At 35.5% G+C, this 22,118-nt stretch overlaps 5 protein-coding genes across 9 annotated transcripts; 4 read left to right on the top strand and 1 right to left on the bottom strand.

The window, feature by feature from the left end:
* Positions 1-739: 739 nt before the first annotated feature.
* LOC121745779 lies at positions 740-2,870 on the top strand. The gene is made up of 3 exons (XM_042139734.1): positions 740-1,099; positions 1,212-2,773; positions 2,849-2,870. Exons 1-3 carry the CDS (start codon positions 740-742, stop codon positions 2,868-2,870), a joined length of 1,944 nt encoding a protein of 647 aa, XP_041995668.1.
* Positions 2,871-8,258: 5,388 nt separating this feature from the next.
* LOC121745778 lies at positions 8,259-8,981 on the top strand. Its single transcript, XM_042139733.1, has one exon. The coding sequence runs from the start codon at positions 8,259-8,261 to the stop codon at positions 8,979-8,981; it is 723 nt and encodes a 240-aa protein (XP_041995667.1).
* Positions 8,982-16,222: 7,241 nt separating this feature from the next.
* LOC121746187 (transcription factor MYB3-like) lies at positions 16,223-17,330 on the top strand. Of its 2 annotated transcripts, XM_042140109.1 has the most exons (3): positions 16,223-16,636; positions 16,745-16,874; positions 17,190-17,330. In XM_042140109.1, exons 1-3 carry the CDS (start codon positions 16,471-16,473, stop codon positions 17,206-17,208), a joined length of 315 nt encoding a protein of 104 aa, XP_041996043.1. In that variant the 5' UTR covers positions 16,223-16,470; the 3' UTR covers positions 17,209-17,330. The 2 variants fall into 2 exon arrangements, with proteins under 2 accessions (XP_041996043.1, XP_041996042.1); XM_042140108.1 differs by lacking the exon at positions 17,190-17,330 and having other exon boundaries at positions 16,225-16,636; positions 16,745-16,970.
* On the bottom strand, positions 16,925-18,704 carry LOC121746188 (ubiquitin-like protein ATG12). 3 transcript variants are annotated; one of them, XM_042140112.1, is made up of 6 exons: positions 18,573-18,704; positions 18,365-18,423; positions 17,915-17,983; positions 17,769-17,831; positions 17,163-17,268; positions 16,925-17,043 (listed from the first exon to the last, which is right to left on the bottom strand). In XM_042140112.1, exons 1-5 carry the CDS (start codon positions 18,592-18,594, stop codon positions 17,209-17,211), a joined length of 273 nt encoding a protein of 90 aa, XP_041996046.1. In that variant the 5' UTR covers positions 18,595-18,704; the 3' UTR covers positions 16,925-17,043; positions 17,163-17,208. The 3 variants fall into 3 exon arrangements, with proteins under 3 accessions (XP_041996046.1, XP_041996045.1, XP_041996044.1); XM_042140111.1 differs by having other exon boundaries at positions 16,925-17,268; XM_042140110.1 differs by lacking the exons at positions 16,925-17,043; positions 17,163-17,268 and adding an exon at positions 17,528-17,667.
* A 1,319-nt stretch (positions 18,705-20,023) lies between these two features.
* LOC121742983 (protein ELF4-LIKE 4-like) lies at positions 20,024-21,464 on the top strand. 2 transcript variants are annotated; one of them, XM_042136146.1, is made up of 2 exons: positions 20,024-20,327; positions 20,801-21,464. In XM_042136146.1, exon 2 carries the CDS (start codon positions 20,813-20,815, stop codon positions 21,155-21,157), a length of 345 nt encoding a protein of 114 aa, XP_041992080.1. In that variant the 5' UTR covers positions 20,024-20,327; positions 20,801-20,812; the 3' UTR covers positions 21,158-21,464. The 2 variants fall into 2 exon arrangements, with proteins under 2 accessions (XP_041992080.1, XP_041992079.1); XM_042136145.1 differs by having other exon boundaries at positions 20,026-20,327; positions 20,789-21,464.
* The last annotated feature ends 654 nt before the right edge of the window (positions 21,465-22,118 follow it).

Raw genomic sequence — 22,118 nt, 5'->3', positions numbered from 1 at the left:
TTTAATCTTTTCCATACACAATGATATAATAATATTAAAATATTGATTTCAATATCTTCTCTTTTTATATTAAAATATTGATTTGAATATCTTCTCTTTCCCATCTCTTTACTCTAGACCCGTCTCCACCCTCTCGACAGCCGCCTCCGCCGTTCGCCGCCGCTGTCTCCGCCCTTCTCGTCTCGCCGTCTCTTCAATCCAAAATAATTGTGATTCTGTAAGAAACCTGTAAATACATGTATTCATATTTTCTGTTTTCGATGCATATGCAATATACGTATATGAATATTTATTGTGTTTGTCCGTGTACATATATCAATTTTTTTTGTTTAATATTCCATATACACATATAAACTATCTCAAAAAGTGAAGAATACATGCATATATACATACGTTAAAATAGTGTTATAGCTAATAAGTTTAAATTTATTTGTGTTTTAAAATCACTTGCTTGCTTACGCAATTAAAAAATCTACCATACATTTATTTGAGGTTTTGTGCTAGAGCATAATACATCTATATATAAATATGTTTGTTTGTGCTAGAGTAGAATGCATACATATATACACTTGTTTGTACATATATATTTGTTTGGAATTTTGTATAATTAAAAATTTTGATATATAATTCTTTATTATTCAGTAGGATGGATCACATGGATAAAATTGATATTATTGACTGGGATAGTATATAAATTACTCAACTTGAAGAATCACAGATTGGTGCTTCTGAAAGCTTGATGGATGAAGAAACAATGTTTGCATTTGTTGGTCTAACCTTAGAGAAACCTAGTGATGCAGCATTAGATGGAATGAATTATGGTCCAATTGTTGATGAGGTAATGGACATACCAGTTGATGACAGTATTCCTAATGAAGAGAATGTATTTTATGATATGGATGACCCTCCGATGGATGTTGGAACCATATACACAAATATGAATGATTTTAGGAAAGCAGTGAAGCAACATGCTATAAAGACTCAGTTTGAACTAGGAACAGAGAAATCCAACCCAAATTTGTTCAGGGGCTTCTGCAAAGTTGAGAGTTGTCCATGGTCAATTGTTGCTAGGTGGATGAAAAATGAAAAGCATGTGAAGGTATAATATGCTAACTTGTTAATAATATATACTATTGATGTAATTAATATATTTGTTCATTTTAATAATGTGTGCATTTTGTAACTAATATTTTTGTGTCCCTGGGATACAGATTTGTTTGAATAAAGGTGAGCATTTTTGTTCATCCACTGGCAGAGTAAGGACCAAGATGGCATCGTATCATTGGGTTGGAGAAAAGGCAATTCCTTTTTTAAAGAAAGATCCAAACATGGGAGCAATTAAGTTGCAAAATGAGTTGCAGGAGAAGTATGTCACCACAATTCATTATTCTACTATATATGTCGGTATGCATATTGCACGTGAAAAATTGTATGGAACATGGGAGGACAGTTTTGGGAATTTGTTTAACTTTAAGGCAATGGTTGATCTTAAAATGCCAGGGAGTGTGGTTGAGATAGGGTTGAAAGAGACTGAAGACGGGGTTTACTTTCAAAGATTTTTTTGTTGCTTCAAACCAAGTATCAATGGCTTCCTAAATGGGTGTAGGCCATATTTAAGTGTAGATGCAACGTCTCTTAATGGTAGATGGAATGGACAGCTAGCTTCAGCTACTGCATTAGATGGGCACAACTGGATATTTCCACTTGCTTTTGGGTTGTTTGAAAGTGAGACCAATGAAGAATGGATTTGGTTTATGGAGCAGCTAAAGAGGGCAATTGGAAGTCCACCTCATTTAGCTATTTGCTCAGATGCATGCAAGGGGTTGGAGAATGCTGTGAAGGCGGTGTTTCCATTGGCAGAACATAAAGCGTGTTTTATCCACTTGATGAAGAATTTTTCTAAGAGGTTTCAAGGTCCGATTTTTGGAAACATGTATCCAGCAGCTAGGACATTTTGTCCAATTTATCATGAAAAACTAATGCACAAGATGTACAAAGCAAATGATAGGGTGCAACCATTCTTAGAGACATATCACAGCCTGCTCTGGATGAGGAGCAAATTTTCCGAAGACATCAAATGTGACTACATTACAAACAATATTGCACAAGTGTGGAACAACTGGGTAAAGGACCTTAAGGACCTTCCAATAGCCGAGCTAGTTGACAGTCTGAGATCAAAGTTCATGGAGCTCTATGCAAGGAGGAGAGATATAGGTGAAAGATTGGAAGGCCACACCATGCTTCGAATTATTGATCGTCATCTCAATGTTCTTAGTAGACAATTGGGCAACTTGAAGGTCAAAGTAGGTGGTATGGGTGAGGCAGAGGTGACTGAGATCACAGATAGACACAAGGTAATTAGACATGTTGTGAATCTTGCACAACACACTTGCTCATGTAGGGAGTGGCAAGTCTCAGGGAAACCATGCCCACATGCATTAGTAGTGATAACTTCACATAGAAATCCTAAAATGGAAGATTACCTACATCCTTACTTTTCAGTGAGTCTATTTAGGCTAGCATATACAGGGATAATTAGCCCATTTCCCGACAAGTCTCAGTGGCCTAGCATAGACCTTGGCTTCAAGGTGTTACCTCCTTTGAAAAAAAAAGCTCCCGGCAGACAGAGGAAGCATAGGATACCTGGATGCTTAGAAGGCAAAGGAAACAAATCTAGAACAAAAGGAATGTGGCAGGTCCAATGTAAGCAATGCAAAGAGTTTGGTCATAGGGAGTCATCAGCTAAATGTGTCTTTAATGGAACAAAGAAAAGGTAATTATTTGGATTGCATCTCCTCTTCATTTTGTTATCTCAATCTTATTTTTGTTTTGCTTACTTGAGTTGCAGGAAGAGCCGTGCAAAGGGATGACCTTTAGGTGGGATGCATGCTAGTACATGTCAAGGGCAGGGAGTAGTTGATGAACCAATGAGGTATGAAGAATTAAATATGTATAATTGTTACATTTAGCCAACTGTTTTTTTTTATAACTTGACATTAATATCAAATATTTTCAGCCAAGTGAATTGTAGCATGGAGGTGGAGGAAAGCCTAAACCTAGAAGACGTACCAATAAAATTATGTACGAAGAAGAAACTCACTCCAAGGAAGTTAATTTAGTGATAATGTATTTTGAGGAACTAAGCTTTTGAAGAACATGTTCATGGATGAACTATGCTTTTGTGGAAGTATTTTGTGGATGATCTATGTTTTTGTGGAAGTATTTTGTGAAACTATGTTTTTGTGAATCCATACTTTTGAGGAAGTATTTTGTGGATGATATATGTTTTTGTGGAAGTATTTTGTGAAACTATGATATTGTGAATCCATACTTTTGTGGAATTAGTTGTGGAAGAGGAGTTTTGATGGTTGCTTTTTTATATAAACATGTTTTTTTTGAATTTTTTTAAAAAATATTCATTAGCAAATAAATGATTCAGGATGGTATACGATTAAATATTGCCTACTTTTTCACATAGCTTGTTAGTTAATAGGAGTAGTGATGATAAATTGTTTAGTGAACAAAATTGTTATTTAATAGATACTATAATAGTACTCGCACAAAGACAATATGAGAAAGAGAAGATATTGAAATCAATATGTTAATATTATTATATCATTGTGTATGGAAAAGATTAAAAGATCAAAATCCATTTTACAATTAGATAAATAATTCAAGGTATTTAATCTTTTAAATTTAGTCAAGTTGGGCCGTAATGATTCACGAGGTAAAATAGTGAAAAGAAAATAATAATGACATCTCCATTCTCTCTCCTCACCCTCGTCAGCCGTGCCAAACCCATTTCTCTACTCTTTCTCTTTCTTCGAAAACAAAAACGGGAAGGACTCTGAGGCCATCCGCAACCGTCTAATCTCCTAACTATTCATGGGCTCCACTGTACTTTTCACTCCATCTCTTAACTAAAAGACAGCACATGCAACCCACCGTCTCTTATCCGTCTCTTAACCATCTCATCCCTTAACTATTCATTCAATTTCATTTTTTATTTTTATTTCCAACAAATTCAATTAATAAAAACATACTTCATTAAATAAAATAAAATTACAACTTAAAATCCTAAAAAAATACATAATTAAATTCGTGGCAAAATAAATAAAAAAAGACATAATTTAAAATACAAGTTTATAGAAATTATAAAAACTACTCCGCCGGCGAATCATCCCCCGAAGGCGGTGGCGGTGCATTCAAGCTACCTGGAGGCGGAATACCAATTTGTCTTGCCATATACTCAATTCGGGCAAGATGAGCTTGATATTGTGGAGGCGTCATGCGGGAAGTGTCCGCCATCGTGGCAGTCAAGTACATGGACAATAGGGTGTTCGAGCCCGAGACCGAGCCCGAGCCTGCCTGGCTTGATTTCCCTCGGCCCCTCCTCCCTCTAGCTCCTTCGCCGCCTTGGTCCCTTGCGGCCGACGACGCCCACGGGAGGAGCCCCCTGCATCGGTGGCCATGCCCTCAACCTCTTGTGAGGCGCTGCCTGACCCGCCCTCACTAGACGAGTATTGGCCACCCGCCGTGTGCTTCGATCGCATCGAGCTCGAGCCCTTGCTGGACTGGACACCGCCGGCCCACCTTTCGACGTCTTTGACGGCCTCCCAAACATCGACATGTTTGAATTCTTTACCGTTATCGTCAAAGAAGACTCGCAAAGCCGCTCTCATAATGTCGGCTCCACTGGCTCTGCTTTGGTATTGAGCTGCTTCATTCTTGTAGATGCCGCAAAATTTTTTGACATCTCTGTCGACGCGGTCAAAATGACTGCGGAGCATCTTCAGGGTGCGGCGGCGGGACCTAGCCGGCTTGTTCTCGTTGTAGGCGGCAGTGACCTTTTCCCAAAAACACTTGCGGGTTTGTTGATTCCCAACGATGGGATCGTACGAGACGCTGACCCAAGCGTTGAACAGAGTCATCGTGTCCGCCCGACTGTATGGATGACGGCCTATATCCTGTTAGGGAGATTTACAGAGAATGTGAACAATCGGATGTTGTCCTGAAAGGCGAGAAACACTTTCAGATCAAATCAACTTGGTGGTTCTACCAATATTTGATCGGATACAATTCAGGTTGTAGAAGATTCGTATGTTGATTCTGTATATAACTTTAAACCCATAAATCGATCAATAAGAAGATGCAGAAGCGAAGCATCGCATCTCTTTACGAAGCATTGCGTATGTTCATCAGTTAACCGATTTTAACTGAATTTTGGCGGGTTTCTAAAATTGCAAATTAGTCCTTCAATTATCGGAAATTACAGCTCGACCCCAGCCAGGGGCTCTGCTCCTTGGACCCCGCTACTCGGGGGCGCTACCCCCGAACCCCCGTCTAGTCATAACGAATTCAAATAAGTGTACACTCCGCACTTCCAACTTATTTGATGTCTCATTATGATCACGTTGATCAATCAAGTTAATCCAATTACACTAAAATATCCAACAATCCTCCCCTATTTTAGTGCAATCCTTGATTAACTAAAACAAGTCATCTCAAAATTCAAACTTTTGCATAAATGAAATATCGTAACGATTGAATTTCACCTTAGTACATTATACATTCCATACATTCGAATACACATGGTGTCTCTAAGGATTGAACCATGGGAACTCACTTTGAATACACGAAGATATTGTACACAAAAGTTTACATACAAATATGTTCTATCTTGACACTATATTTACTAGCCTATGTCCTTATCCTTCATAAACATGTCGAAGCCAAGTCCTAGCTTCTTGAAGCTGCTAACCTTAATGCTTATATAGGTAGTTCTTTTATTCTTGCACCTACATATGCAATTTTTCAAAAGAACTATTAAGAATATATACATTCAACCTCTTTAATTTGTAGGTTTGAACACATACCTTGGGATGATTCTTCAATGTGTTCCAATCTCAAAATATTAAGCCTTCCTCATTGAATTCAGCATCTAGTGTCATACTAAATGGGAAGCGACATGTTCGGTTCTCACACATCTACAGAGAAGGGAACCGAGCTGCTGACTTTCTTGCAGGTAGGGGGTCCAGACCCCTGCCCTTACTTACTATGATCCAATCTCTACGCCTCGGTATCTGAAGGCGCTGGTTAAGATGGACCAGCTGGGATATCCTAACTTCCGTTTTCGACGTAGAGATGTGGGTTGATCCAGCTTCTTTGGTGGCTGGTTTTGATAATTTTTCATTTCTCCCTCGTATATATATAGTCAGTTTTTTTCCACTTGATAGTACCGAGGATCTCGACTTGTGGGACCTCTACTTGGCTTCTTCATGTTCTTGTTTAGATCGTAGTCACTTTTGGGCTAAGATCATGTTGTTAGAACATTTTATCATGATATTATTTATGCCTAAACCTCCCGCCCACAAAGGGCGCTTTTTATTTTTAAAAAAATGGGAATTGGGTATCTTAATATCAGAGATTTGTAGTGGACTTTAATCCCATCCCTATAGCCGACTTGTGCACAAGATCGCTACTTAACCCTTTGGTTAAATGATCGGCTAAATTGTTGTGAGTTCTCACAAATTCCACAAATATCACACCATCCATAATAAGTTCACGAATCATGCTATGTCTAACACCTAAGTGTCGTGACTTTCCATTATACACTTGACTATATGCCTTAGCCAATGTAGCTGCACTATCGCATCTGATAGATATAGGTGATATCGGTTTAGGCCACAATGGAATTTCATAAATTAAATTTCTTAGTCATTCAGCCTCTTTACCAGCTGTTGCTAATGCCACAAACTCTGATTCCATTGTTGAATTTGTGATACAAGTTTGTTTCTTTGATGCCCAACATATAGCACCACCTCCAAGACGGAATACCCAACCACTTGTAGAAGAATGATCCAATAGCCTTTGAATATTCAAGCTGATTCACAGCAACTTTTTTATTAGGCACGAGTTTTGCACTATGATCAAAATGAGTCTTAACTGGAGAACAATCTTTAAAGTTAAATTTTTCCAACACCTACTCAATATAATGTGATTGAGAAATGGAAATTCCTTGTTCTCCATGTGTGATCTTAATTCCAAGAATCACATCAGCCTTCCCCATATCTTTCATCTCAAACTTAGATGACAAAAATTCCTTTGTTTTATCCACTTGATCTTGGTCAGTACCAAAGATCAACATGTCATCTACGTATAGGCAAATGATCACCCCTTTACCAGTAGTGTCGAATTTGCTATATACACACTTGTCTGCTTGGTTTAATACAAAACCATTAGACAACACCACGTCATCAAACTTTTGATGCCATTGCTTGGGGGCTTGCTTTAGTCCATAAAGAGATTTAACCAATTTACATACCTTATGTTCATTACCAGGCATGACAAAGCCTTCTGGTTGTTTCATGTAAATCTCTTCATCAAATTCACCATTCAAAAAGGCAGTTTTAACATCCATTTGGTGAATTATTAGATTATGTATAGCGGCAAGTGCTAACAATAATCTAATGGTGGAAATCCTTGCAACAGGAGCATAGGTGTCAAAGAAATCAATTCCTTCCTTTTGTCTAAAGCCTTGGATAACCAATCTGGCTTTATATTTGTCTATGCTTCTATCCACCTTCAATTTTGTTTTGAAGATCCATTTACTATCTAAAGGTTCACACCCAGGTGGTAAATCAGTCAGTTTCCATATATTATTTTGGATTATGGAATCCATCTCATCTTGGATTGCCTCTTTCCAAAATGCAGCATCCCTTGAAGCCATAGCTTCTTTGTAGGTCCTTGGATCATCACCAATATTAAAACAATATTGCTATTGAAAATTAATTTCATTCATTGATCTTTCCACCAAGTACAATTGGAAATCATCACCAAAAGACTTAGCTTTTCTTGCTCTACTACTCCTCCTAACCTCGAGAGGTGAATCAGTCACTTTGTTAGACACATCATAGTTACTAGAGCTTGCAATCATGCCTCCAGGTTTAGGTACAGATGTGAATCTATCCTCATTCCCAAAATCAGCATCTCTTGACTCAATAATAGAGTGCACGGATACATAGTCATTAGGTTCTATGACATAGAACCTATAACAAACAGAATTTTCAGGATATCCAAGGAATACACAATCTATCCCTCTTTGACCTATGGTCTTTATTTTAGGATCAGTTAGTCTTGCCACAGCTCTACAACCCAAACTCTGAGATAACTCAGTTTCGGTGGTTTTTTATGCCAAAGTTCATAAGGGGTTATCTTGTTCCTTTTATTAGGAACTCTGTTCAAATCAATCTTTGAAAATGTCGAACAAAGAAACGGCGAAGGAAGAAACGAAAGGTTTTGCGAAGTTGGATAAGTTTGCTGGCCAGGATTTCAGACACTGGCAGAAGAAGATGCATTTCATGTTGACTGGTCTGAAGGTCGTGTATGTTCTGAGTACTCCCATGCCCGAGGCTGTTGAAAATGAAACTCTGGAACAGACGAGGAGGCGGATGAAGTGGGAGAACGACGACTACATATGTCGTGGTCACATCTTAAACGGTATGTCTGATTCCCTTTTTGATGTATATCAAAACGTAGAGTCTGCTAAAGAGTTGTGGGATTCCCTCGAAGCCAAATATATGGCAGAAGATGCCTCTAGCAAGAAATTTCTTCTTGGTAATTTTATTACCTATAAAATGGTTGATTCGATGCCTGTCATGGAACAATATAACGAATTGTTGAGGATATTGAGACAGTTTTCCCAATATGATATGAAAATGGATGAATCCATTTCTATCTCTAGCATTATCGATAAACTGCCACCCTCCTGGAAAGATTTTAAAAACAATCTGAAACATAAGAAGGAGGAGTTGAATCTGGTCGAACTAGGAAGTGACTTCCAAATCGAACAGTCCATACGTGATATGGAAAAGGGCTCTGTCGGTAATGGGAAAACAATGGTTGGTTCTTCTGTGAACATGGTGGAAGAGGGTGAATCCTCCAAGGCTGGGAAAGAGAAAAGATCGTTTCAAGGGAAATGAAAGTTTCAAGGAAACTACAGTAAGGCTGGGGATAAGAAGCCTAAACTGATGTGTTGGAAGTGCAGTAAATCTGGGCACTTCAAAAGGGACTGCAAGTCTGGAAACGGTGGAAGTAAAGGAAAGAACGTGGCTGGTACAAGTGGATCCAAGGATCCGGGAAAACAATCAGGTTCGTTTTCTGTACCTAATGATCATTCGGTTGAAATTATTATGCATCAATAATTTCTGAAGCACTTTATGTGCAGGATGATGATCTCTCGTGGTGGGTTGATTCGGGTGCAACGTGTCATGTGTGCAAGGATCGTCAATGGTTTAAAGATTTCAAACCAATTGAAGATGGATCTTCGTTGAAGATGGGCAACGTTGCAACTGAACCAATCAAAGGATTAGGAACTGTTAGCCTAGTGTTTACTTCCGGAAACTCTTTAGTGTTAAAAAATGTTGTATATGTACCTGGTATTTGTAAAAACTTGGTTTCTGGTATTGTATTAAACAATTGTGGTTACAAACAAGTTTTAGAAAGTGTTTCACGCCTTTCAGGACAACATCCGATTGTTCACATTCTCTGTAAATCTCCCTAAAAAAGATCAAATCAATTTGGCGGTTCTACCAATATTTGATCGGATACAATTCAGGTTGTAGAAGATTCGTATGTTGATTCTGTCTATCACTTTGAACCCAGAAATCGATCAATAAGAAGATGCAGAAGCGAAACATCGCATCTCTTCACGAAGCATTGCGTCTGTTCATCAGTTAACTGATTTTAACTGAATTTTTGTGGGTTTCTAAAATTGCAAATTAGTCCTTCAATTATCGGAAATTACGACCCCAGCCAGGGGCTCTGCCCCTTGGACCCCGCTACTCGGGGGCGCTGCCCCCAAACCCCCGTCTAGTCATAACGAATTCAAATAAGTGTACAATCCGCACTTCCAACTTATTTGATGTCTCATTATGATCACGTTGATCAATCAAGTTAATCCAATTAAACTAAAATATCCAACATATCCTCCTCCTTCTCGGCCGCCTCCTCCTCTTCCTCCACGGCATCGAATGCGCGACCCCTGGAGCTTCCACCGCCTCATCCTCCTTCCGGATTGGGTTCATCCGGATAATCCTCCCTAATTTGGGATAATCCCTGCGAATACCTCGGGGCGGAGGGACGAGCGTATGCATCCACATCAAAATGCGGTGGTTGGTACGCCGCCGGCGTCGACGAGCCTTGGGTGCCCGACGTCGACGACCCGGAACCGGAACCACCCAAGACATTGTACATGCCCCCCAGTCGCCAAACGCGTTTATGTCAAAGCCGCCGGAGCTGCCAGAGTTTCCGTCGCCGAATATTTTGTGATGAAAATTGGAGAGGTGAGATGAAAATTGGAGAGGAAATGGAGATGATTTGAGAATAATAGATGTGGGTTTGTGTGTATAATGAGGATAAAAGAGGAGTATTTATAAAGTAAAAAATAAAAAATAATAAAAAAATAAAAAAAAATTACCGTTCAACGGTAATATTACCGCTTTTTTTAATTTTTTTTATTAAAATCGAATTTTTTTTAAAAATAATTTATTGCATCAGCGTGACGATGCCCACTCGCCGGCCCGCGAGTGGGCATCACGCCTAGCGCCAGCGTGCCACGTGGCGCTGGCGCGTGGCGAGCTGTCGCGCGAGCCGTCCCTCCGGGCAGTGGCGGATGCACACTGGAACAATGGGGTACAGCTGTACCCCCAAATATTTCTGTTAAATAATATATTGGTACCTCACATCTTACAAATTCCGTTGTTACCCTAACAGCCACACCCGTGTTCGAATCCGAGGAGAGTAATTTTTATGTCTTTAGATTTTGTGATAAAACTACACTACATTTACACCTCTTCAACGCATCCAATTGTTCTTTTCAATTTTATATAATGTCCATTGCTATTTTAATTTCATTATTTACCTTATTTTCATCAGCTAGACGTGGTCTTTTCTATTTATTATGTTTTCAATATATACACTGACTTCATATGTCCTTTCTATTTGATTTTGTTTTGATTGATATCTAATATAACTTTTATTATTCACTTTATGTTTAATAAATATTTATATAGCTAATAATTTAATAAATATAATTTCTTTAATTTTATTTTTACTCATACTTAGATTCTCTTGTTACCTTATTTTTAATAGATATTTATGTGGTTGATATTATAATAAATAGAAAAAAGTTTATGTGATTTTTAATACTTGTAAATAAAATTTTAAGAAAATGTAAATTAAAATCTTAATAAAAAGTCTACATGTTATTGATGAAATTTAAATGTCAATTGTATTCTTAAAGCTATCCAATCAGAGCTAAAAGTATTTTTTATAGGTAAAGATCACACATCCTTCAGAAGATGAAATAAATTCTTCATAATATAAAAATTTAAAACATTTATTTCAAATAAAATAAAGATAGGTAGATAACACACTGGAAAAATGAAGTAAATTTATATAATAAGTTTAATAACCTTAATTCAAGATATTAGAAATCATTATATAGTAACACTAGAAAAAATAATTTATTTTTATTTATAATGAAGGATTTATTGTAAAAAATAAAGATAAAGTTTTTAACCGAGAAATATTACAAAGAAAATAAAATGGACTAATCTTAACATTGAAACTTTAAACTATTATAGTTATTTTTTGCACCCCCGTATCAGAAATCCTGGATCCGCCACTGCCTCCGGGACGAGACGCTCGGCGAGACGCGTTGCGGATGCTCTCATTCTCTCCATCTCTTCATCTCTGTATTCTGTCTCACTTCGTTTCTTTCCTCTGCTCAGTCTCTTCATTATCTCACACTGATTGAGGTGGGGCAGAGACGCGAACACCGTAGGGTCATTATATACAAACGTACTTTTTCATTATACTACTATAACGAGCTTCATTATATGCAAATTGTTTAAATATGGCAAGTGTGTTAATCGAAAAGCATGTTTGTATCCTTATATCCACATATATTGGAATTATTTTTTGTCGCATGGTCTGTCATTTAACCTTATTTGTTTTTTTTAACATTAATTATTTAACATTATTTGTTAATTACATTAATGGAAGTAAAAGATAATTATATAAACTATCTTTCTTCTACATTATAAATTAATCGGTAGACTCATAACAGTTGTTGGTGTTGATCAGACGTCACTTTCTATCTTGGATTACTAATGACACCAGAGTGTGGTATAGCAATGAATGAGTCGTGGTGAGTTAAGTAATTCTCGTTTGATTAATCCAAGTACGAGATCTTGATGATTATTTATTTCTTAATCTATACAAGTGACATTAGGTGGTAGTGGTCAATACTGTTGGGAATAATAGAAGATCCCTATTCCTAAGAATCTCCTAGAATATTTCCAAAATTCTTGGATTAATTCCACAAAGTTAATATCTAATCTGAACACAAGATGACATGCAATAGATCCAATAAAGGTTCATAAGCATGTTATCACTCACTGTAGAATATCTTTTATTTTTTAGCTTCGTTTGTAGACTATGGTTTGTTACTTTTATCACTCCACCAGGTGGATTTCATCTCAAATTTTCTAGTCAATTACTCGTACTCAAGAGTTTGAATATTGCGGGGGAAATAAACTATCAACGCTCTAAATCTAGGAGTGAAAGAAAATATCGAAACTTGGAAAATTCTGAAGAGTATGGACATTGGCATGTGGCAAAGATTTTGTATAGTAACCGAGAAGGACCAAACAATATTTTCTAGCTTACCATGTGTCCGACCTTTGTCATGTGGGATATAACGATTTAGACTTTAAGACTAATTAGTATTGAGAAAGTCAACCTCTAGCTATAAGTTCATCTTAGGAGGTGGAAATAAGATATGGAGGAGCGTGAAGTAGAAATGCATTACAGGCTTCACCATTAAAGCTAAATTTGTGGCTCATTCTAAACCTACTAAGTTAGTTGTCTAGCTCAAAAACTTCCTAAAGGATTGAATGTGATTCCAAATATGCCTAAAGTATTATACCACAGTTTATTGTGGTTACTCTAGCTAAGTAGCTAACTTAAGGGAATCACGAGCCTTCAAGGATAGCAAGCACATAAAGAAGAATTATCATATATTAAGGCTAAAATGCTTGTATAAGGCATTAAGGTGTTATCCAGATTGCATCAAAGGACAACCAGATATATCTTTATACTAATTGTCTTCCAGGCAAGATGTTTAAACATTATGTGACTGGATTAATAGTTCGATGCATCATAAGCTTCGACCTACTTTCAATATAAGTGGAAGAGTTTGGCAGTTGGGTATACTCAAAAGCATTTTGAGTATAAGTAGCAGATTGTTAGAGTTAGTATACTGGAAATGCATGCTTCAATCTCAATAGTTGCTTGTATGCGATAAACTCCAAACTCACTTTTACCCATGATGAAAAGAAGTAATTTTATCAATTGAGTTTGGTTATTCAATTAAGATATGCTTTACGACCATATAATGTCTAAAAGGAATTGAGTCAAAATCTTCGACATTGTAGTCCGGGTAGTGAAACAAGTCTTCACAGTAGGTGACCAATCAGTACCTTTCAGAAGTAAAAGTGTAAAACAATATTTCACATTCTAGATAGGGTTTAGCTATTGGTAAATGTTGCACTTTCAATCCAAAAGTTTCCTTGCATTGAGAGACTAGCGACACGCGTGTGGTATAACATTGAAATTATTTAAATAATAAGATAAGTTTTTATTGGTTGTTTACTAAAAGATGAGGTCTCAATGATTATTACTCCTTTCTATCCCTATAAATTGTCACATGCCATTTTTGTCTGGTCCCCATCAATTGTCTCAGTTCACTTTTTCCATTTTTAGTAAGTGAATCTTATATTTCACTAACTGATTACACTCAGACTCACATGGTAGTGATAAAACATAAACTCTAAATATTGACAAATTCTAAATTATGATCTGCACCGTTAGAAAATGCCAACAGATGACAAAATAACAACAACAAAAAATGACAACACACTGTCAACATAGCATCAACCGTTGACAGTGACACTGTATTGACATTTTTTGTTGCTATTATTTTGTCATCTGTTGACATTTTCTAACGGTCAAGATCATAGTTTGGAGTCTGTACGTATTTAGAGTTTGCATTTGATTACATCTCCGTACTCATATTCCACTTTCTTCTCACTTTTTTTATAAAGTCAAACAATTTTTTCAATTCGTACCAGTTAAATATGGGACAATTAATGGTGACCGGAGGAAGTATTTCTTAATATTTGTATATAACATTGGGCATATGACATTAATTATGCACTATTTTGAAATATCAAAAGGTGCAAATTTTTTATAATCTAACAATCTGGATATCTTGGACAATAGTGATTAATGTCATGGTATGATTGTTATTATGTTGAATCATGTCCAAGGAGAGTTTAATTTGATAATATCTTCAAAATATGTTTAAAAAATGTTTTATTATTCTAGTAAACTCAGCTAAATGGAATTTATTTCATTCAAAATTAATTTAGTTCTAAACTAAGCCAAATTTGGATAAAAGTTGTTAATTAATTAAAGTTAGATAGAAGATTTAAATTAATAAATAATACTTTTATCTTAAACAGGAGAAACTATTAAATTAAAGAAAAAGTCTGGATCACTTGTAATTTAGGATTTAACCGTCGATATTATTCTACTGTGGTGGTTAATTATGATATCCTGTTGAGCTTGGATTAAATTAAGGCTTAATTTAATTAGTAAAGATTTAACAAGTGTGCCCCAGTCCAACCCAGGGATCTTTGGTATGGTTCATAATAACTCTACAAATAAAAGACTAGACACGAGAGACAAACTCTAATTCTAAATTCATAATTTTTTCAAAAATCCCTACATGGGAATTTCGAAATTTCCTTTCAATTTTAAAAGGAGTTCTTCGTAGCTTTCTTCTTCGTAACTGGAGTTTTGTCTCTATTCTAATTAAGTCATGTACTAGCTATTTGATAAGTTTTGCTCACATAGATCACATAAAAATTTCAGAAAATTAAGTCAGATATATGCAGTAGAGTACAAAGATATCACGTAGAGACGCAAACCATCTACAATTCTTTTAAGCCTCATTATGTTTTAGCAAGTCAGTTAATAATTCGATAATTGACTAATTTGCAAATCCCAATAGTTTTCTTTTCATTTTCTACTATTAGAATTTAAGGTAATATATCGATGGAGTGATGAAGTTGTAAGCTCTCATCCACAATCAGAAGTAGTTCTAATTAGTAATTAAATGTTAGTTTTAGAATTTATCTAATTATATTCTACTGTTAAATCTATTTTCTCAATAAAAAATGTTTAATTTTGTAAATAATTATATGTGATCCTTGGGAAGGATATTCTCTCATTGAATTATTTAGTCAAAAGGCTCAGGAGAAATTTCATCTAAAATTTTTAAAATCAACTATGATAGTCATTTTGTAATTTTGTACTCCCTCCATTCCGCGGTATGTGGGTTATCTATCTCATTCTTACACTTATTTTAGTTTCTCTCTATTTTAACGATGTATTATTATTTTCTAAAACTAGTATAGAAAATAAAATGACTCAACTAGCGCGAAACGGATGTAGCAATTAACTAGGAGTATTAGTTGTTAACAATCTCGACTTGGATGCCATAATTTCTGAGGCCAAATTTCGATTGCGACACATAAACTACAACCTCATTTTACTCTATTACCAAGAAAATATAAAAATCTTGATATCATTTCAACCAAATCATAACTCTAGGTTACAAAAGTAGGATAGACTATTATCATAATTATACTTTAACTACTCAAAAACATGATCTTAAAATAACTTTTCAATGAGGTTAGGTTTTACTTTTTTTGTCTTAAAGCTTAGATGCAAATAATGCATCGTGCAATTTTTAAAAACTTCTTCAGCAGCCCTAGGGTGGCTGTCCCCATCAAAAGTTATGGCTGTATTTAATATTGTCATTCTTCATGTATTTTTACTTCTTTTTAGCTGTCAATATATTTTTTAATCTCCAATCATCATATTCATAAGCAATAGAGTATGGTAGTTAGAGAATATATTTGTTCTTATATTCACTAGCCCACATGAATAGATCTACATCTCAAGTTTTAGATCACCCTAGTAATCCATATTTAATCTTGTAAACTTAGGTCAAGATATTTAAACTATACAACATGACTAAAATGAATACTTATTTATTGATCCATAACTATAAAGCAATGTTAGGAACAAATGCCACATGCATCCCCCTTGAGTAATTATAGTCTGAATATTCAACTCTAGGAACAATGGATAGATAAGCTTCAATTATTTGGATTTCCCACTTGGATTTTCTTTCTCACTAAATTCTAATGACAAATTAAAGGAAATAATAATTAAAGAATGTGACACCTTAATTCTAACCTTATTCTTATTTTAATATCCCAAATAGGCCCATAAATATATTCCAAGAATAAATAGGGAGTACTCCCATTTGAAAGCATGAAAGAATTTTCCATGGGAGCCTCAACTTCGATCAAAGAGAAGCACAGGGCGTCCAAGAAGGGCCTCAACAGAGGGCCGTGGACGGCGGAGGAGGACCGGAGAATTTCAGCCACCGTCGCTGTCCATGGTGCCAAGCAGTGGACCACCAGTGCTGCTAGATCTGGTCTCCACCACCACCACCACCTTCATCATCAATTATATCAAGAAATACAAGACTTGAAAATTTTCACAAGTTATGAATTTTTTACTTATGTTTGCGCGAATTAAGCAGGTTTATCGAGTTGTGCTAAGAACTGCAGGCTGAGATGGATGAATTATCTGAGACCAAACATCAAGAGAGGCAACATGTCTGATCAAGAAGAGGACTTGATCATCAGGCTGCATAAACTCCTCGGAAATAGGTACTTTTTTGTTGTAACAAGTTCAAAAATATCAAAGACAGCTAATTGAGTTAGATAAATACTATTCTATAAATCGAGATTATTTCTGTCTGTTCATAGTATCTTCATCAAACTAGCAAACACAGTGGATTCAGCTCGAATGAAACAATACATGCATCTACAGTTTTACCTGAGATCATCAATGTAAAAATCAAACTACCAGTGGAAAAGAAAGATCGAATTTAGTATTTTTGAAGTAGGTAATATGCACGATACTGGAAAGAAAAGAAGGTAAGTTTGATAGTATACCCTATCTTCTCTGTCATTATTGTACAGAATCAAATCTTGGCAGTAATCAACCCCACGCCATGGAACATGCATAATTGACCACCAATTTCCCATCAATCCCAAAGTTCTGCAATGCAGTGAACGTATGATATATCAAATTCACACTAGAAGGAAGGTTCGGATATGCTTATGGAACCAGTTTCGTTGAGTACTGTAATTGTGGAAGTAACATTAAGGTGGCTAGCAAAAGACAACAAACTTTTCTAGAGATGCCAATAATTAGAACTGGGGAATTTCTATATGAGTCCATTCTGACCGAAACACTCGATACTGTCATCTAGATATCTCTAGACCAGTGCCTTATGCAGTAGGGGAGATGAATTTACGGGGCATAAACAAAGTTACAAAGAGCACACTAGACATACACCTATTTAAGAAAAAATGAGGTGTCCATCCCGAAAAATATACTACTCCAGTAAATTGTTTTTAGATGAGAAGATGTGCCCTCAAACATGCTCCAATGAAACTGGAAAGAAGAATTCTGTAAATTGTATGACCAGTATGCTAATATATCTGCCTGATAACAAAAATTTCATCTCCCAAGATGCCATATAAAGAACAACTTACATTACACAGATCCAACACTAGCTCATCAGGGTTCGGAGAGAAGGCACTGTTTACATACACAAACTGAAAGAGAGAAAAAACATAAATTCAGGGCACGAAAAAAAAATAGTTTATACAGAGAAAGGGAAAAGAATTATCGAGCTCACCAAAGTCTCCCGGTGAAGCTGACGACGGAGAAAATCAATTACTTTAACAAACTTATCACTCCCAGCAATCTACATTAAAGCAGGATAAACTACGATAACAACTGCATAGCTTAATCTTTGGCAATATATTTTCTCGAATACAAAATAATCATAAGCGGGGCAACATTGCAATGATATTGATCAACACAACCAAATTCTTGGGTATGCCTAATCAGATTCAGCTAATATAGTGGACTAGAATAATCCTGAAATAAGAGAAAAATCAGCCAAAGCAAACAGATTTCTTGACCAACATTTCAATTTTGGGGGCATAAGTTTATAGGGTTACTCCATTCCCAAAATTAAACCCAATCGCCACTGTAAGTAGAAAACTTCTCTAGTTAACTTCATTTATTTAAAACCTAATCCAAACGCAACTGAAATACATGAATTTGTGATTGAAAAGAGTACCTTGAACTTGGCCTGTTTGAGAATTGGGGCGTCGCCGGTGGCTCTCAGGTGAATAACGACTGCATCAAAATTAAGATTGAGAAATCGAAATCAAATTATACAAAACGGAAATTAGCAATTAGTTTACCACATTCGAAGTTTAATCGGAAAAAATCATTCGATGTATCAAAATTCATATATTTTTTTGATAAAAAAAATTGAAGCTAACCTTTTCGAGTTTCCGAAGCCATTGTTACAAAATATTCAACACAGTTGGGTGCGTGCAATTTTACACCTTTTGGCTGAAAATCGTTTAACGGCGATTGCAATTTTCGTGCAATGTAATTTCACTTTTTTAAAGAATTACTCCATGATTTATTTGACGAAAACTTGTATCTGTATTCCATAAATAAGTTTTTTTTTAATGAATTAAATTACAATAATTCTTTTATTAAAATTTTTCAGGTCAAATCTTTGAATCTAAATTTTTTGGCCGATCATTAACTTATATGTGTATGAATGAACAATGGCTTATATGTGTACGTAATGGAATTCAAAGATAAGAATCTAATTTAGTCCATTTACATGTATAAAAAATTAGAATTACCGATATAAACTTATATGTGTATGAATGAACTTGTGAGTTGATACTTATCTTTGAATTTCATTACGTAAAACACATTAATATCACGAATTACTGCATACGTTGAGCAACAATCAAGAAATGACAGTAGTAATAAGTTGAGCAAAAACTACGAAAGAGCAACACTAACATGTTGAGCAACATATAATGAATATGATATAAAAGTAAAATCAAGTAGTATTAAACTAAAAATTTGAAAAAAATCAATTTTTTTTGTTATTTAATTAATTTATGGCTGGTCATGCCGCATAGCTTTATTCTAATAATAACAGTACTTTAAAGCGTTGGAGAAAAATGTCAAATGGATTCCAAAAACCACACTCACTGAAACGTAAAAATACCAAAAATAATGGTTTCCGGTACACTGGTACGGTAACGGTAACATTTTTCCTATATCGCGGTATACTGAAAACATGTATGTATTGAAATATTATTTAATATGTTTATATACTAAAAAGAAAAAGTCCTCCAAAACCATATTTTGAGTATAAAGGTTTTTTTGGTATTACGGTATATCGTTAAAGTGCAGTATACCGTAATAACGGTAAGATAACAATATCAAATTTTAAATGATGACTAATGTGCTTTTACATGGTCTAGCGTACGAACTCAACATACTTAATGGCCAACAAACCGATAGAGCATGCTGGTACGAGCTCAGAAAGTGCATTTACAAGCAGTTACCCATAGTCTTCGAGTAAGAGATGAAAATAGTGTATTGTAACTCAAAATGTATTGAAAGCTTTTAAACTAATTAATTTTGAATTTAGACATTTAAATCATACATTCAATTTTTAAAAAAAGTTTTCAGAAAAATGAATCTTAAAAACTTCTACTATATCTAATTTGTAATCGCATCAATTGGATACTACTAACATACTGTGATTTGATCAGTGAACAAGCACATTTAAATATTTTCCGAAACTATTGGTGTATTTAATTTATTTGATTTTGAATTACTTATTAAAAAATGGAAAAAGAATTGCAGCATTAAATATTAAAAGCAAGGGGAATCTAACATGTGAGCTAGAGATTGAGAATAGTTTTCCATAATCATTGAAAAAGGCCAGCAATGAATGAAAGGCGAATCCCGCAGATGAAGTAAGCGGAGAGAGAAACTACCCTTCCATCATCTCTCAAAACTCTCTCTCTCTCTCTCTCTCTCTCTCTCTATATATATATATATATATATATATATCTACAGCTTATACACAGATAAAAAAAAATCTCTCTCTTCATGATTTCAGTGCCTCTGCTCTCAATCCTCTAATTATTTCTAGTGTTACTTTTGAAGTCTCAAGATAAACAGAGAAGCTACGGTGTTCATTGTTCAATTAAAAGGTGAACTTTTCTAAATTCTTTTTTTAGTGCATGTGGGATTTCTAATTTCACTTTTCTCTATGTTCCTCTTTTGATTTCTGAAATTGTGTGTTTTTTTTTAAAATTTAATTCACTTGCCATCTGAATTGAAGAAGTAAAAGAGTTATGACAGGTTTATACCTTTTGTGTTGTACTACATGTAAACTGTACAATGATTCAATGGATTATTGTGACATTCACTTTCTTCAAAAGTACATCAATGGAATAAAGAAGTCAACTTTTTCCCCCATTTTAAAAGAAAAATCTATTTGGAGTGTTCAACTTAGTCCTAAATTTAGTTCAATTTTCAATATGATGTGAAGAAGTAGAAACTCGGGTTTGTAAAATTCTTGTGCTATAGTATTAATTTTCTTAAACAAAATAAAATGAAGGAATAAAAAAGTGATCTTGATCTTGATTTTGATCTATATACTGTTTATTAGCTTATGTTGCAGTTGAATTGAGTGATGGAAGACGACATATTTTCGAGCATTGCAACTAGTGGACAGATTGAACCTAAGTTTCAACAAAGATTTCAGACAAATTTTGTGCTGGTCCAGAACATTTTGGACCAGAACAGGCTTTTGATAGATGAGATAAACCAGAACCACGAGTCTAAGATCCCGGACAAGTTGTCGCGCAATGTGGGACTGATCCGGGAGCTCAACAACAACATTAGAAGAGTGGTGGACCTGTACGGCCATCTCTCCGACTCTGCCAGATCAATGGAGACCTTGTCTGAAGGGGAGTCAGCCGGGACAACCAAGTCCGATGGGAGAGGCGGGCTAAAGAGAGTTAGGTCTGGCAATTGATCGTATTCGGGGTTGCTTTGATCCCATCAAATGTATGACCTTATTCTTGATGATGAGGTTTTAATTCCCGGTATTTAGATTAGTCGATTGTTGCTTATTTAACTTGTTTCGTTGAATCATAGAAGATCTGTGTAAAAAATTACAAAATCTCATTCTTGTGCCTTAATCTTCATAATTGAGCTTTTCTTGCATTGAGAATAGTCGATACACTTTTGATTTGTAGCCTATGTAACTTGTGCTATTGAATATTTGAATGAATGATCTATTGAAAGGTATAGAATTTCATTCTAGTGCCTTCATTGTGTGACATTTTCTTGGTCTTAATCTTGATAAAGAAGTGTTATTGTGTTGGGATTAGTCGATGTAACTTGTTCTATTGAATCAACGATACAAAATGTCAATCATGTGGCATTCTCCTGGCCTTAGTCTCGAATAATCGCTCTTCTTGCTCTATTGAATCAACGATACCAAATTTCGTTATTGTGGCTTCATTATGGTGACATTCCTTGGCCTTGATCTTGCTGATGAGCTCTTCGTGCATTAGGAATAGTCGTTGCAGTTCTCGTTGTAGCTTACAAACCTGTTCTGATTGAAGCAATGTAGTCGATACACGAGATTCAGGTCTTGCTATTGTTGTATCTGAGGTTGTTTGATCCATGGAAAGGTACACAATTTCTAATCATTGTATCACAATTTCTTGTAACATTTTCTTGACATTGATCTTCATACCATTAAGTTATTGGTAATAGAATAGTTGATGAGCCTTCACTTTGTTGACTGCTCTGCTATTGCAATGTGTTCATGAATCCCACTGCTTCACTTAATGTGTTTTCTTCTTGTTGTAACTCCAAATTAGTAAAGCAAAAATGGGCAAATTTTCACTTTTTTTTGGCTTGCTGTAATAGGATCAAGAGCTTAACAACTTATTGATTCATTGGTTGATACACATATAAAATATCTA

This window comes from Salvia splendens, chromosome 8 (genome assembly GCF_004379255.2).
Source record: "Salvia splendens isolate huo1 chromosome 8, SspV2, whole genome shotgun sequence".
Lineage (NCBI taxonomy): Eukaryota > Viridiplantae > Streptophyta > Magnoliopsida > Lamiales > Lamiaceae > Salvia > Salvia splendens.
Note: the sequence above shows the minus strand (reverse complement) of the source record. Positions and strands in the feature narration are given on the sequence as shown.